The 15,653-nt window shown below is 46.1% G+C and overlaps 1 protein-coding gene across 1 annotated transcript in view; it reads right to left on the bottom strand.

Moving 5' to 3' along the window:
- Positions 1–15,411, bottom strand: part of Tbc1d1 (TBC1 domain family member 1) — a 222,302-nt gene extending 206,891 nt beyond the window's left edge. The window contains exons 1-2 of the mRNA XM_004642666.2: positions 14,982–15,411; positions 2,372–2,880 (exon numbers count right to left, since the gene is read on the bottom strand). Of these exons, the coding sequence (XP_004642723.1) occupies positions 2,372–2,788 (417 nt within the window). The 5' untranslated portion in view covers positions 2,789–2,880; positions 14,982–15,411. The remainder of the gene's footprint in view (positions 1–2,371; positions 2,881–14,981) is intronic.
- Between the last annotated feature and the right edge of the window lie 242 nt (positions 15,412–15,653).

The following is a 15,653-nucleotide window of genomic DNA, read 5'->3' as shown; positions in this document are numbered from 1 at the left end:
TTCAACAAAGGGGAGCAGCTGGGGCCGCAGTTCAGTGGTAGGGTTCATTCCTGGGTCTTTGAGTCAATCCCTAGTTTTTCGCTAAAAGAAGAGGAAGGAAGGATCACAGAAAAGGAATCCTTTTCTCTCAAAGAACATGAAAAGGCTGCAAATACAGCCAGCTTCCTCAGCACAGGCCTGACCTGAGCAGACCTCTGTGTACCTGTCGTCCATAAAGCAAGTCCAGGTCACTCTACTGTCTCCCTCCCACCCCCTCCTAGTTCCCTTTTTACTCTTTGGCCCCTCTACTGGGCATCAGTCCTAGCAAAAACAAAACAAAACAAACCATTCTTCTCTAGGAGAGGAGGCAGCAGGTTAGCAGTTCCAAGATGGCCTTAGGCAGCATGGATGAGGGAAAGCCTTTTACACACTGTGCTCAGACTGGACACCAAATCCAGACGATCAAAATCTGACCAGAGTACAAAACAGTGTTGGAGGAATGACCACACAGTTCAAGTACAATAAGGGACACCAGTGAAGAAATATCTGCTACGTAGGCCAAAGATATTCCCATGACCCCACCTCAGACTTATCCTGGGTCCCACACAATATGTCCTCTCTCAAGCAAAGTCCTCTCAGCTGCACATCAACCTGCATCTCCCCTCCAGTGTTACCACTTTAGTATGAGCGAGCTACAGCAAGCCTCAGTATGAGAGGCAGATCAGAACACTGAGTGCAGTTTCTCATAGAGGAAGTGATGCCGAAGAACTAGAGGGAGAATGGAGCTCTGGGTGATTTTTTAACCTCACAATCTGTCTAGGCCTGTGTCTTAGTAGAATTCTAGATTTCTGTGAACAGAGGAGGGAAAAGATCCAATCAGAGTCACCCATGCAAGTACCAGTTTTCCAGAGTGGACACATTCATTTCTCGCCACAAACTCCGATTCAAACTTTGCTTTATGGGTGGTAAAGAAGTGTAATGCATGGGGTGCTACAAATCTGAGGAAAACTGAGCTTTGTGGGATTAAAGAGTCTGTCTTGCTGAAGCAATCTTCTGAGCTTTTAATGCACTAACATATGGAGGGGAACAGAAAATACAGCGTTTCCTTAATGTAGCAGTGCTCAGAGTGTGGTCTTCCAAATTCAAAGAACTAACGTTTTCTAAACAGTGCGTGCACGATAGCACAGAATCCTGCGTGCTTCACACATTCACTAATGTACAACACAGAACAATGTGCAAAACAAAATGCAAAAAGTGCTTTCACACGCTTCCAGATTTCATGTTGCAACCACCCTGTACGACGTTATCACTGGCTGAGTTGTTGTACTGTTAAAGAAGTGGATCCACGATTTCTCCACTTTCCTACCACATACCTGTGTGGGGTCAAAGCATCTCTACAGACTCACTCAAAACAACATACACACCTGGGTGGGCAGCCTGAGCACATTCTACAGGGTCTACACGGGAGGTATAATCTCATAGTATGCTTGTAAAATTGTCCATTTAGGTGCCTCTTCTCCTTAGCCATTTCTCAGCAAGTTAATTTAGATGCTGATCGAAGGAATTCCTCTGAAACAGAAGTTTAGGCTTCTGACCCCGGCAGTAAATGCGTGTCTCCTTTGGCAAGATAGTAGATACTGACCTTGTCTGTTTACAAGAGGTCTTAAAATGGAGAATTTTTAACTGAGCAATTTTTTTTTTTTTTTTTTTTTTTTTTTTTGCGGAACCGGGGATTGAACTCAGGCCCTTGCGCTTGCCAAGGAAGCGCTTATTCCACTGAGCCATCTCCCCAGCCAGTAAATATTACAAAGAGTCAAGAAAAATAAAAACGGAAGTCTGCACTCTCTCACGGTAGACAGTCCTCTGCCACTTGACACGCCATGAGGCCCGAGAATGTAGCGGGTGTCGTGACAGTTAGAACCCTGGCCAATAGCCTTTATCGTTGTTTCCAGCAGCAAACTCCCTGAGGGAGTGTCCTGTGCTGCAAGGGGCTCTTTTATAAAGCAAGCAAGAGGGCAACAATTTACACTCTTGGCAATGACAATTTGCCTTTGTAAAAACTATATGCAAGCCAAAAATAACTGAAGAAATAATTCATATTTCAAGCACAGCATTTCAGAATATAGAATAAGGCCAGATCTCTACTTTCTCTTCCTCCTGTCAAGTACCTGTGACAGATTCCCAGAAGGAGTCAGAGGAGTGTGAGGCATTGAACAACCTTCCCATATAAAACCACTCTTCCAGGAAGGCAGGCCTTGCACAGAGCTGGCCCGGGGGTACGCTGCACAAGCCTCATTTCTATTTTGGAATCTGTCCAAGAATGAGAACTATTAAGGTGACTTATGTAGGGATTCTTTGTTTTGTTTTGTTTTTTCATTTCAATCCAACTTACTTTTGTTTGATCATCTGCTTTGAACACATAGCAGACGCTCTGCCGGTAGACAGCATCCTCCTTAATCAGACACGCGAAGTAGCTCGGGTCATGACTGTTGTGGATCAGTTTGTGGACTCGCTGAGGCTTGCACTCAAAGATGCTCGAGCAGATCAAAGGATCCCATTGTTGACTCCTCCCGGGATCAGGTTCACATCTCAGCCCAGAGGGCGAAACCCAAAGCCGGACTTGTCTGACCACAGGCTCCTTTTTGGAGGACTGGCCGCTGAGGCGCCGCACCTCCGCCACAACCCAAGGCAGCATGGGCATGGTGGTCAGCGAGTGCACAGGCAGGGAGCCCACCAGCTGGAGGCCGAAGGCCACCGAGACCTCACTGGGCAATGGAAGTTTCCTTGCTGTGAATGTTATTGGTTCCATCTTGGGAAAGGTCTAGAGACTCAGCAAATTCTTGCCACTGGTTTTCTATTTTGGACCGAGCAATCTATTTTCCACGCTTCTGAGGCAGGCTCCTAGGGGAGGAAAACAGAGCCATTAGAATTTAATGAAGTCATAGCAGTATCTACTTTGAGAGAGTTATTACTCCTGAACTTAAAAATCTGAAACTCAAACGCATAGAAGAAATGGATATTAGCTCAAATAAGCCGCTTTGCCTGGAAAGAGCTCTTGTGCAATCGTATTACATATAAAACCTAGCAATGGCATAGCTGTCACACTCATTACAGAATACAAAGATCCCTCTGGGAAACTGCTGTTAAACAGAAGCCTTTGAGGGCCAGCAAAGGCAAGCACAAGAGGAAACAACAGGGCTACTCTGACAGCTTCAAATTCTATTGTATCATCGAACAACTATTTTAAGGAATTTTTCCAAGATAATAAAATTCAGTCCAAGTGTTTCTCCCTGAAAAAAAATCTCGTGAAAAAATATTAGCCATCCATCACTAGAGTCTATAGAATAGGCTACTTTCAAACAATTAACCTAGTCATTTATGCTACTATTCAAGTTTTACCTCTTTTTCTCCCTGTGGTGCTCAGGGCCCCAGGGCTTCACACTTTGTAGGCAAGGGCTCTACTGTTGAGCTACATCACTAGCCCCTGCTCAAATCCTAAAACACTCTCCCTGAGTCACAAGTTCATATCCCACTAACACATAGTCAGTGCCTGCTGTGTGCAAAACACCACCCTAAAAATCACTTTAAGTCACATGCTACAGGAGGCCATCTCCCCCACGCCTTGCCCCGCGCCTCAGCAGATGCCAGTGTTTCTCCTACCAGACCCCAGATCTTTCAACTGCTCTTGCCTGTTTCAGCAAAGCACTTTTGTGCAAAACTCAGTTGTCTCAAAGATCGCAAGGCCTCATTTCTACTCATTCACACCCTGGACCTTCAGTGTCTCGCGGTCCTTTGAGTGAGGACACAGGAGAAACTCTAGCACAGTGGGGACTGCATCTGTCTCCACCACCATTCACCTCGGGGCCTGGCAGTGATGCACAGTCGGTGCTCAGGAAATAGTTTGAAGGATGAGTGAAGTCTCTCCCAATCATGAAGAGAGGAGGAGGAGGAGGAAGAGGAGGGAGAGGAAGAAAAAGGGGAGGGGGAAAAAGAGAAAGAGGAAGATGAACAGGAGAAAGAGGAGGAGGAGGAATAGGAGGAGGAGGAAGAGAAATCTCTTCCTGAAACTCTTCTGTCACGTATCTTTTCTGATTGCTTTTCTTTTTTTTCTGATTGCTTCCTTTTAGATTTTTTGTTTGCTTAGTTTTCTTTGCTTGTGTGTTTGTTTTTCTTTCAGAACTGGAATTGAAACTGGGGTCTTCACATTGAACTATGTCCCAATCCAATTTCTATTTTATTTTTTATTTTGAGACATCTCTCTAAATCACCAAGTTTCCCAGACTAAGTTCAAACTTGCACCTCTCCTGCTTCAGTCTCCTGCGGTGCTGGGGCTACAGCTTTGCACCGCCATGCCGGGTCTCTTTTCCAGTTCTTTAAAGCCTTTCATCCACTGCTAGATCCACCCTCTTCCAGTCCTCCTACTTTTCTTTGAGCAATCCTATCTCATCTTTTGACATTCTAATACTCAGATTCCTTTTCTTGAGTGTCAGGCCCTTACATTGTCTATTATTAATCTCCATCTTTATTAGTTAGAGACTGCACTTAAGAACTAAGAATCTGAGGCTTAGAAAGTTGGAGCCACTTGTCACAGAGTCATGACACAGTCTGCACCTGACTCTGAGGCCTGTCCTTCCAAGTGAGGCACAAGATGCCCGAGTGTTGTTCCTATGGGAACCGCCTGCCTGGTCCCCATAGCAGATGCAGCCATTTTTAGCTGCATGTTTCTAGCTGAAGAGCCCTTAGCACCTCAGCGGGGATCTAGTCCTTCTAAGGCTGCTCATTCTCACGTTCCTCCTTTCTAGAACTTCTCTTCCTTCCTAAAAGGTCCATTTCAGTGAATTGCATCACTACTAATTTTATTGGTTGGTCAGCCAGCTTTCCATCACTGTAACAGACATCTGAGAAAATCACCTTGTGAAGAGAAAAGGTTTGCTTTGGCTCATGTTTTAGAGGCCCCAGTCCTTGGTCAGTTGGCCCTGTAGAATCTAGGCCTGGGGCAGGCAGCACATGGTGGAGGGAGTGTGCGGCAGAGCAAAACCATTCATCTGTGGCTGGGAATAAAGAGAAAAAGCAGAAAGGGTCAAATCTCTTTAAGGCTGGTCCCTTAGTGATCTGAAGACCTCCTACTAGGTCCTTCTTTTTAAAAGCCAGCCCCTACCTCTCCCCAAATCACATTCCTGGGCACCGAAACTTTACCATAAGGACCTCTGAGGGGGAAATTCTAGATCCAAAGCCCAGCACTGGCCAAGAGGTCATTCAGATCTTCCCATCTGGAGAAAAAGATGTTCCCATCCTTCAATTCAGCCCTCATGTTTTAGTAATTTTCCTAATACAGAGACTCCATCATGTCACTCTTGTGCTAAAATTCCCTTACTGCTTCCTTCCCATAAAATCTAAGCTCTTCTACGTGGCATGTAAGGGCTCCTTGGAATCTCATCCTGTCTATGTCTCTAAGTTCTTATTCTTCCTAATGCCCCCCTTCATGTACCTTTTGGGTCTCAAGATAGAAAACCAGTCACAGTTCTTTACAGAAGGTCTGATTTCTCATGCTCTTGTGCTATGGCACACATTATTTCTCTCTTTGGAACATGATACTTCTCACAAACTGTGAAAGATCTCCAAGCTAACAAACTAGCCTATCACAAGTTAACTTAACTGGTAGAAGACAGAAATTTCTGGGGTGAGAGACTAAAGACAATTTATTGTTAGTACTAATAGCAGTGGCCGGAGAGTCAGAATCAGGGTCAATTTTCTGACACCCCAACCCCACAGACCAGGTGACATTTATATTCCAGTGGGTCACAGGAGAAAAACGTGGTTATAGGGAGCCTAAAATGTTCATGCAAGCAGTAAGCACTTGTGCCCTTGCATCGAGAGAAAGACACTATTTTTCTGTTCCATGTTTGTTTGCTGCAGAAATATGACTGAAAATATAATACAGAACAAGGCATGTACTATCCCACCTACAAGATATGTAGAAACATGAGACTCTGGGGAATCATCTTGCAACCACTCCTCCTCTTATTTTTTAATTCCAGGTCATATTTATCACTTGAGCCACCATCTATCTATAAGTAGCATTCAGAGCTAATCTACTTCTTAAAGAGAAACTAAGAAAGTGCCACAAGTGATTTGAAAAGTGAAAACTAGGCTTTCATATTGTTTTGTCAATAAACTAGCAGAAAAAAAGGGCTTATTGACAACCACCACCTAATTCTTCTAAGAAAGTTTAGAGCAGTCAATCCACACTGTGTTTCTAATCATCATATTTATTACAAGAGTTTGAAGAGGTGTCCCTCCACAACTAGCAAGCTGCTTAAATTCCTGAGGTCTGCGGTTCTGAAGAGCAGAACTTACGACCTTTTCTGAAATAGAACAGAAGTCTATTTTTTATTCTATGTTCTTATATATGGTATCATTCTAAAATTAAATTTTGCAATATAATTTGAACATTACTAAGAGCTTGCTTTTTTTGTAAACGTTCAAAAGATTAGAAATAAACCAATTCTTTAGTGTTCAAATATATTTTGTGAAAAGGCCAGCTAAAGAGCTTAGCAGATTGAAGCACCTGCTTAGGCACACGCAGTGGCCAGGGTTCGATCCCTGGCATGCTGTGCCAGCCCTGCCTGCGGGGCACACTAAGATGGTGATTGAGACTGGGTGTGGTGGTATGCACCTGTAATCCCAGTGCTTGGGAGGCTGAAAACAGGAGAATCACTAGGAGTCTGATCTATGTAGTGAGCCCCTGTAGGCCCCGTAGACCCTTACTAATATAGTGTGTATTAGTAAGGGTATATATATAGTGTGTGTGTATATATATATATATATAGTGTGTGTATATATATATAGTGTGTGTATATATATATATTATATATATAGTGAAAGTGTAGTTCTTATCTTCCTTTTGCACAACTATTCCTGATAATGAAGACAGTCTTTAAGTTCATATAATCCAATAAATAGTAGTCGGTCCTTTTTTATCTCTCGTCTGCAGGTGAAAGTGGCTTTAAATGTCTGGCTTGACAACCAGTCCTGTAAATGAATCTGATTCAAGTTGTAAGTGTTGACAGCTATTAATCCCAAGACATGCTGAAAGACGACCAGTATTGCTACAAAGGGTAGGGCTGAAGCCTATCACTTATTTTAGGTGACACAGTTATTAATATGGTGGTAACAAATGTAGAAGAATGACAAGTGCTCTTATCATTTAAATCACTTGGTAAATAGTCATAAAATTGGTTCTGACAGTTTATTGACAAAACAATATGAATGCCCCGTTTTCACTTTTAAAATCAGTTGTGGTACAGTCCCAGTTTCTCTGTAAAAAGCAGATTAGCTCTGAATGCTGCCTATAAAATATCAAGCTATCTCTCTGAATTCAGTCAGACATAGCTATCTCTTTATACAAGAAATTCAGATAGTTCTAAAATTCACAAAGTAAGACTAGGTCATGCATTACTATTCAATAAAAATATCACGCAATAGATGAGCTCTTCAACAACACTACAAAACAATACATTAGTTTTAAAGCTGTCTCAATCCACATCATCTACATTCAACTCCACGCCTCTTGTGTTTCGTGTCCATAATAAGAAATACTACAATTCATTATGACAGTGAGTTTCCCGTTCTGTTCTTCTTAGTAGAGCCATGTGTGTACAAGACCTGTCCCTGGCCCTGTGGATTCTACTCCACCCCTGCCCAAAACACAAAATTCCTGCTAGGCCACCCACCCAGGAAGCATGCATTTAGATTCATAAAATTTTAAAGACAACAAGGCCCTTTAAAGACATTTAGAAATGCCCCTCATATTTGAAATGAAGCAACTGGGTTCTGGAGAAGTTAAGTGGCCTATCCAAATTTAGTGACAGAATTAGGACAATCCAATTCCCTGACTCCCATCCAAGAGCCTTGAAGAACGTCAGTTTCCTCATGAGAATACTTCCAAGCATGAGGCTAAAAAAGCAAGTGACTTAGCTTCTCTAAATCTCAAGTTTATTCTTATAAAAGACTAAGACAAGGATCATCTCCAAGTTTTCTTCTGTGTCTAAAAATCTGGTGAATCTAATTTTCATAATGTTTGATACCAAATGTCCCCAACATGGTATGGGGATACCAAGCTGCTCCCATCTTCCCTTCAGGAACAAAAATGTGGAGGAGGTACACGAAGAAAGGAGGGGGGTTACTGATCAGGAATACCAAGAGAGGCAGAAGCAGAAGCGAAGTGAATTAACTCCCTACTGGGACCCCACTTCCTTCCCAGCCCACCTATCCTCGCAGCAAAGCAAAGGAAGGACATGAGAAGGCTGCTAACACATGCAGCGCCAGCTCTCTCCCAAGACTGGTGGGAAGGGGCTGTGGTTTGGACATGTGTTGTGTGTATCCCCCAAAGGCTTACATCCTGGAAGCTTGGTCTTTATTGAGGCAGTGTGAAAAGGGGTGGGACCTGTAAGAGAAGGGGGCTAAAAGGCAGTAGCTGGGTCCTGGCTCCTCGGTGAAGGGATTAATGCTGGTGTCATGGAGTAGGTTATGTCTTGCATGTGTTGACTTGTTCCCACAAGGGTGGGCTAATATGAATGGTTACAGCCGCTCCTGGCTCTGTCTTTTGTAACAGGTGACCACTCACTCCCACACATGGTCCTGTTTTGGGTTGCTACTTGCCACACTGTGATACAGCTGGGGGGGGGGGGGTCTTGCTTGACACTAGTACGTGGTCTTTGGATATTCCCGCCACCAGAATTATGAGTAGAATAAACCCCTTCTCTTCATAAAATACCCAGCCTCGGGACTTTTGTTATAGCAATAGGAAATGGATGAAAACAGAGGAAAGGAGGTAGTGAGCAGGATGGAGGGAAGGCATTGCTGGCCAGGATAGGAACCAGCCAATACCGATTAGCTGCCAGGCACCCAGAAGAAGCAAGCGGCCACTCCCACTTGTGGGTCAGTGGTCTAATTTTTCTGTCCTTTATCCCAGATGTAAGCAAAGCTTCGATGCAACCTGGCATGCCCATTCTCGTGCAGCAGGACCACTGGCATAGGCACGCAACTTGCCCACTCCCTTCACAGACTCCCACCCGTGCCAGACTCACAGAATGCTTCCCAGGCACTGGCCCAAGGAAGGGCAATCCTCGAAGCAGAAAGCTACACCCCCCAACGCAAGCTCCTGAAACACAAGGCTCTAGTCCTTCCAGCCTCCTGCCTCAGTACCAGGCTATAGGCCTCTCGTCTGAAGTGTGAAATATCGACGCTTTCAAATGTCTTCTTTCTTATGTTAATCAGAGCCAGTTCAAGCCCAGTCTTTTAGCACAACCTTTAGTCACTTCTTGTATTCTTTAATACTTTAAGGGGGCCTGCCAGTTAGCTCAGGTGTTTCAGTGCCTGCTGAAACAAAGCAGTCAGGCTCAGGATGCTGTGGTTCGATCCCCTCATCCCCAAGCCAAACCAGACCTGCCCTGAAGGCATCCTGAGTGACCCAAAAGGAAAAAAAAAAAAAAAAATCCTTCTGTCATTAAACCAAGCAACTGCCCTGAAGATAGCAATGTGTAATAGAAGGGTCACACTTGGAATGCCTGTCATTCTGGTCTAAACACATACTTCTTATTATGACATACCAATTATTACCATATGGTCTCTCGAGTAGAAGTTTATTTTTATTTTTATTTTTTAAATGGGCAATAAATGAAAAAAGGGCAGAAGGAAAAAAATGTCACAGGACTGTCCTGCAACAATGCTGTATGTGGTTAGATTTCTAAATCTCTGTGTAAAAACATGTAATTGTTTATTCATATTCTTTAAATATTTTTAAAAAAAACTTTATTGCACAGGACAAAGAATAAAGGACAGGGATCGTAGCTGGCTTCAGAGGTTCTGCTCAATATCCCCCCCGCTCACTGTTTTAAGTAACATGGTAATAAGGTCAATTAACATGTAGATTGAACCCTCATACTAGCCTTGGATGTGGGATGATTACGAACTACCATTGCTGTCATCTCTCACTATGAGAGGGGAGAAGCACATTGGCTGTACAGGAAGTGAGGACCCTGCCTACAGTCATGTTAGTAGAAAGTGGCACTCTCAGGATTTGAACCTGGACTCTTCGGCCCCGGTCTGTGCTTGCTCTTAACCACTTTGCTAGAGGAGTACCTGCTAACCAGCTACTTCTTCTTGGACATGGCACACATATGGCATTCCAAGCTGTCATAGCTCTAGAAAGTGTGCTTCATCATCCTCATCTTAGGGGAAGGCTCCCCTCACCAGCAAATGGTGAAGGCAGAATTCAAATGTAGATCTGTCTTAGGAAAACCTTTTGTTCTTCCCAAAGTAACAAAATCTTTAGGAGATAATCCTGAATACCTTTCTAAAGGATCAGCTTAACCTTCTATCTAAACTTTACATAGCTTTTAGCAATCCAATCTTTCTTTCTTTTCTTTTGAGACAAGGTTTTGCTATGTAGTTCAGGCTGGCCTCGCTTGCATGGTGATCCTCCTGCCTCAGCCTCCCAAGTGCTGGGATAACGGACATGCACCACCAGGGTCAATTTAGTAATCTAATCTTAATGTCAAAAATCATACTTTAAAAACAAGAGGGAGGAAGGGAATGGAGGGGAGAGGAATAAAAAAATAATTAAGACATATCACGTACCAGCTCCCCATGAGGAATATCATCTAAATTATAGTAATATGTGACTGCCGTTCAAGTTGAGTAAGCAACACTCAATTGAGGAGTCTAGCACAGCTCAGTGTGGCTAAAGGATTACTACAGCGGGAAGACCACCCTGGGTGTAAGTGCCACCAACAAGTACATCACCAGAATAAAATAAAAAGGGGAAAGAAGGGAGGCTTATTCCTGTTTTTCTTTGGAGGAGCTCCAGGTCCGGCCTTCACCCAGGACATCTACCCTGGCTTTCATTGCAGGCTTGTCAGCCACTTGTTGCAGTCCTTCCACTCCCTGATAGACCTGCATGGAATGCTACAGTGAGCAGCAGTTGTTCAGCTTTTGACTGGATCCTTAGGGTCTCTAGGGTGCAGACAGCCCTTCTGTATACTTTCATACCTGACTTTGCAGGTGGCCACTATAAGCTTACCTTGTAAATCTGTCTGTCTGTCTGTCTGGTCTATATTAAATGTTTCGCTAGTGAGCACAAGCTGATTCAGTTATGTACTGCAAGGGCCGGTCAAATAGCTCAGCGGATTAAATCACCTGCAAGCAGGCACAGAGGCTGGGGATTTGATCCCCAGGCCTGCCATGCTGGCCCCTCCCCCAGGACCCACTGAGACAGCAATAGAGACTGGGCGTGGTGGGGCCCACCTGTAATCCCAGCATTTGGGAGGCTGTAAACAGGAGGATCACTACGAGTCTGATCTAGTAGTGAGACCCTGAACACCCTGTAGACCCTTCCCTAAAATTCAGGGAGAAAAATTATGTACTACAAACATTTAAAAAATAAAATAAACAGGGGCTGGTGAGATGCCTCAGTGGTCTAAAGCACCTACTTAGAACAAGTTTAGCAAAGCACAAGGACCGCAGTTCAATCCCCCAGCACCACATGCCAGCCAGCCCCGCCCCCTGGTGGGCTGAGCTGGCCACACACACACACACACACACACACATAAATAAAACAAATAAAATAAAATAAACAAATAATAGTAATAAGTAATTTTTAATTGAGTGCTGTATATGTTCACTAATTCTAACAACAAACCCATAAGGGCTTACCTACTGGGAGTTTAGATGTTCTCATCATATATGTTATCAAATGAGTGCATTATTTTAAAGGGAATATCATTACTCTTATCCCAAAGGAAACAAGAGCACATAAAATTAAAACCCTGTCAGTACTAAAACATATTTCCTACCTTATTCACAGTTTCTCTGAAACCTAAAAGTAAAAAAAAAAAAAAAAAAAATTTTATATGGCTCAAAGATGAAAAACTTGGGGCAGGGGAGATAGCTCAGTGGTCTAAGCACCTACCTGGCAAGCACAAGGACCTGGGTTGGATCCCTGGTACTGCATACTGTGCCTGCCCCAGAACCTGGGGCACACTGACCTGCCACCAAAACCGGGATGGTGGCATATACTTGTTGTCCCAGTGCTGGGGAGGTTCAGACAGGAGGGTCACTATGAGTCCAAGCTGTACATTAAGACTCTGTACCAAATAAATAAAAGATTTTTTTAAAAAAGATGAAAAACTTTTCTACATATTTGAAACCTGCCTTTGATTGAAGAACCCATGAAATGGAATTTTTGGCTTGAAAATGTCAAAATCCTTGAAAATGGAAACTACCATATCATTTGTGAAAAGTCTCATTTAAAAAAATATTTTTACCACAACGTAGGATTGGAAAGAAAGAGATGAGGGGAAGTCAGCCAAGGCAATAGTAAGGTAACAGTTCTGAAATCTTCTGTCAAAACTATAGTGATGTGAATTCCAACATTCTCCGGGGCTGAGCAAACTCAGTCATTTTAACGAGCAAATTCTGCTTCTGGAAGTCTTAATGAAGAGGAAGAGGACAGGACTGGGAGCCCGATCAAGGCTGAGGATTACTGTGCCTGTTAAACTTGAGAAGGGCAGGGCAGCAGACCTGCAAAGGGCAAGGCAAGCTGCGCCCAGGCACCCACACAGGCCTGAGGTTCACAGGTAGACTCAAATGCCCTCCGGGTTCTCTGGGGAGTCGGAAAAGGGGGCAGCCAGAGGCTACAGGGCACTGAGGAACACAGGGGGGGATAAGGGGGCTGGCATGGCATGAGACTGTGAACCGCACATTCAGAGACACTGTCGTCTAGTTCCATGCTTTCTCCTCCACCCTTGTTCTGTCAAGAGACTGGTGAACTAAAAAGCTCAGGCAGCCCTCCTGCTGGTGTGTCTGAGAAGATACTACAAGAAGGTGCAAAGGTGCGCCCACCCATACTCCAAGGGCAACATGACTGTGACTGCAGCCGTCCCACCCAGGAATGGCTTGCCAGGAATGAGCAACGGGTGGCCCTGGAGGTAGAAGGGGCAGCGCCTTTTCTTTACAGGTACGCACTGCCTCTTCCTACCTCCTGATACCGTGACAGGTTTTATGGGTTAAAAAGCCAATGACATCAAGCGCTATGGTGAAAAGAGAAATCTTCGGAGCTGTCAGCCTGCTAATGGTAGACTGACCATAAATAACATGGAGGTCCATTTGCAAATCTTTACTTTGACACTAATATATAATTATACCAATCATTTTTCTCTCTTCTACTGGTTTGCAAGTGATCGGAGAAGTGCACAGAAAGGTATTTCTTTGAATTACCACCTGGTTATTTTATTTCCTCTTTTGAGCCACTGTTGGTCCCTTGTATGCCTCTTATAGTGAGTATAGTGGAACACATCTGTCTTCCCTCTGGGAAGGAAACCCAAGCTCAAGCCCAGCCTGGGCAATTTAGCAGCTTTGTGTGACCAAGTAAGAAAATAAATCATAAAAAAACCTGGGATGTAGCTCTGTGAGAGGGGTTGGGTTCCATCCTCACTACCACCACCATCAAAAAGAAAAAGTGTCAAGGACACTCCATTTGTTCCAACGTTTTATAGGGAACCCTCAAACTCACAGCTGTGCCTTCAGTTTATGTGATGTCCTGGTTGTGTATAGATAAACCTGGAGGGGAAGGACTTGAGAGGGTCTTACTTCCCTATAACCAGGTAGAAAAAATGAATAACAGGCAGATTGAAGAGTGGGATCAAATTCCATTTCAAACAAGTTGTAAAGCACTTGTTTAAAAACTTTTCATGCAGTTTCCTCATTCCTCAAGACACACTTCAGAGTCCCCTGGAAGGAGCTGATAGGAAGGCACATCTTTCTCACCAAGGGATCTACCTCAACCAACACCAAAAAAGGGTACAAAGCCCAAGTGCTTCCAAGATCGCCTACCCAAGCCAGCCCCAGAACAGGAAAAGTTGGGCAGGTGGAAAGTGTCTGGCCAAGCTCACACCCCACCTCTTGGAACAGTTCTCCTTCCATTCTTCCAGCCCGGCCCCTCCCACACAAAGCGGGGTTCCCCAACACACCAAAGCCCAGAGATGGCCCTTCTCCTGCAGTCCCACCTCACATCTGGGAAAGTGAACGGCTTTGTGCTCTCCAAAACAAAGGCTCTTTATCAGGGCCTGTACACTGAGGGTAAGACCAGTGCAAAAATTTTACAAGTTCAGATTTGTAGAGATAGCTGAGTTTCGTGGGTGTGGCCCATGTAAATCAGGTCACTTAAAAACAAACTTTTAAGATCTGATTATCTTAGACAATAAAACGATCCAATCATGTAAAAGGCAGAATGTGAGCTCTATGAAGCGAAAATCTACCCACTAGTATGGGCCCTCTAAAAATTAAACTGGTGGTAGTAGCAATCATCACTTTCAATTTCTTTTCCTTTTTAAGCAACTTCCGGAGAAGGCGCCGTTTTAGGTAAAATCACAACAGGGGAAGTCTGCATCTCGGTGGATTTCGAACAAATGACACCTCTTTAAAAAAGAAAACAGCCAAGTGTCGCGAAGTCTGAGGGAGTCTCACCATCACTCGGCAATCAGGAAGCTGCTCTAGACAATTAAGCAGGGTTTCAAAATGACTGGAACAGGATGTGCCCATAGAAAGAAATGTTGCGCGCAGCGCTGGAACTGCCAAAGTTGCTGCGGCAAAGTCCCCTGAACTTTAAAAGGGTGGCTTGGGGTCACTCTGCCCTCCCACCTCCCAGTCTGGCCGTCTTACAAGCATGAGCGCCGCGGGGCTACTTGGCGGGAGGGAGGATGCGCGACTGGAGGGCACGGGTGGGGGCGGGGTGGGAGCCCGCCAGATCTCCGGGGCCAGGAAGGTGCCAGCAGGGGACAACGTGGTGGCGCTGAACTCGCCGTCCCCCCACACCGCCCCGAGAGACCCCCGGGGCTGCGGGACTGCGCTTCTGGGCGGCAGAGCGCGCAGGGGGGCGCCGGGCGGCGGAGGCCGGAACGCCCGAGGAGCCGGCGGGGCGCGGGCGCAGCGGAGGCGCCTACCTGTGCGGGCGCTCAGAGCCCCGGGCGGCGCCGGGGCGCGCAGGTGCTCGGGGGCGCCCCGGGGTTGGCCTGGAAGGGCGGGGCGCCCATCACGCCCCCGGCTCAGCTCTCGCGGCGTTCGGGCGGAGGGCAGCGCGCGGCGTCTCCCGCCTCTTCTCGTGGCGCGGCCCGGCGGTCCTTCGCGGTCGCAGCAACAGGCGCCGTGGCGCGGCCGGCAGCGCTGGGCCGAGGAGGAGGTGTCTGCGCGCTGCTCGCGTTTCCTCCTCCCCGATGGGCGAGCGCGGGGGGAGGCGAGGGGAGGGCAGGAACAGGGATCTCCCTCCTCGGTCCCCCGGGAACCGACAAGGGGACGCGGCCCCCTCCCCCACGCTCCGTGTGACTCTGCCCGGACCTGAGAGCCACAGGCGAGGCGCAGCTGCTGCAGTGCGGGTCCCCGCGGCCGCCCGCCCCTCCCCGCCCACCCGCCAGCCCATCCTCCGCGCCTCGGCCCGCGGCCACCGCAAGGGGTGGGGACGGTGCCTGGGCCGCCCCCCTGCCTTCCATCCCACAGGCCAGGGCCCAACGCACTCCTGGGGAACGGGGCCCTTGCGCGGGGTGGAGGCCCTAGCAGCAGGACGCGCGGTCGCACACCCTGTCCCTGGCGCCCTATTTATAGCAGGTGGCACTGCCCCC

Source organism: Octodon degus, unplaced genomic scaffold (assembly GCF_000260255.1).
Source record: "Octodon degus isolate 3935 unplaced genomic scaffold, OctDeg1.0 scaffold00158, whole genome shotgun sequence".
Lineage (NCBI taxonomy): Eukaryota > Metazoa > Chordata > Mammalia > Rodentia > Octodontidae > Octodon > Octodon degus.
Note: the sequence above shows the minus strand (reverse complement) of the source record. Positions and strands in the feature narration are given on the sequence as shown.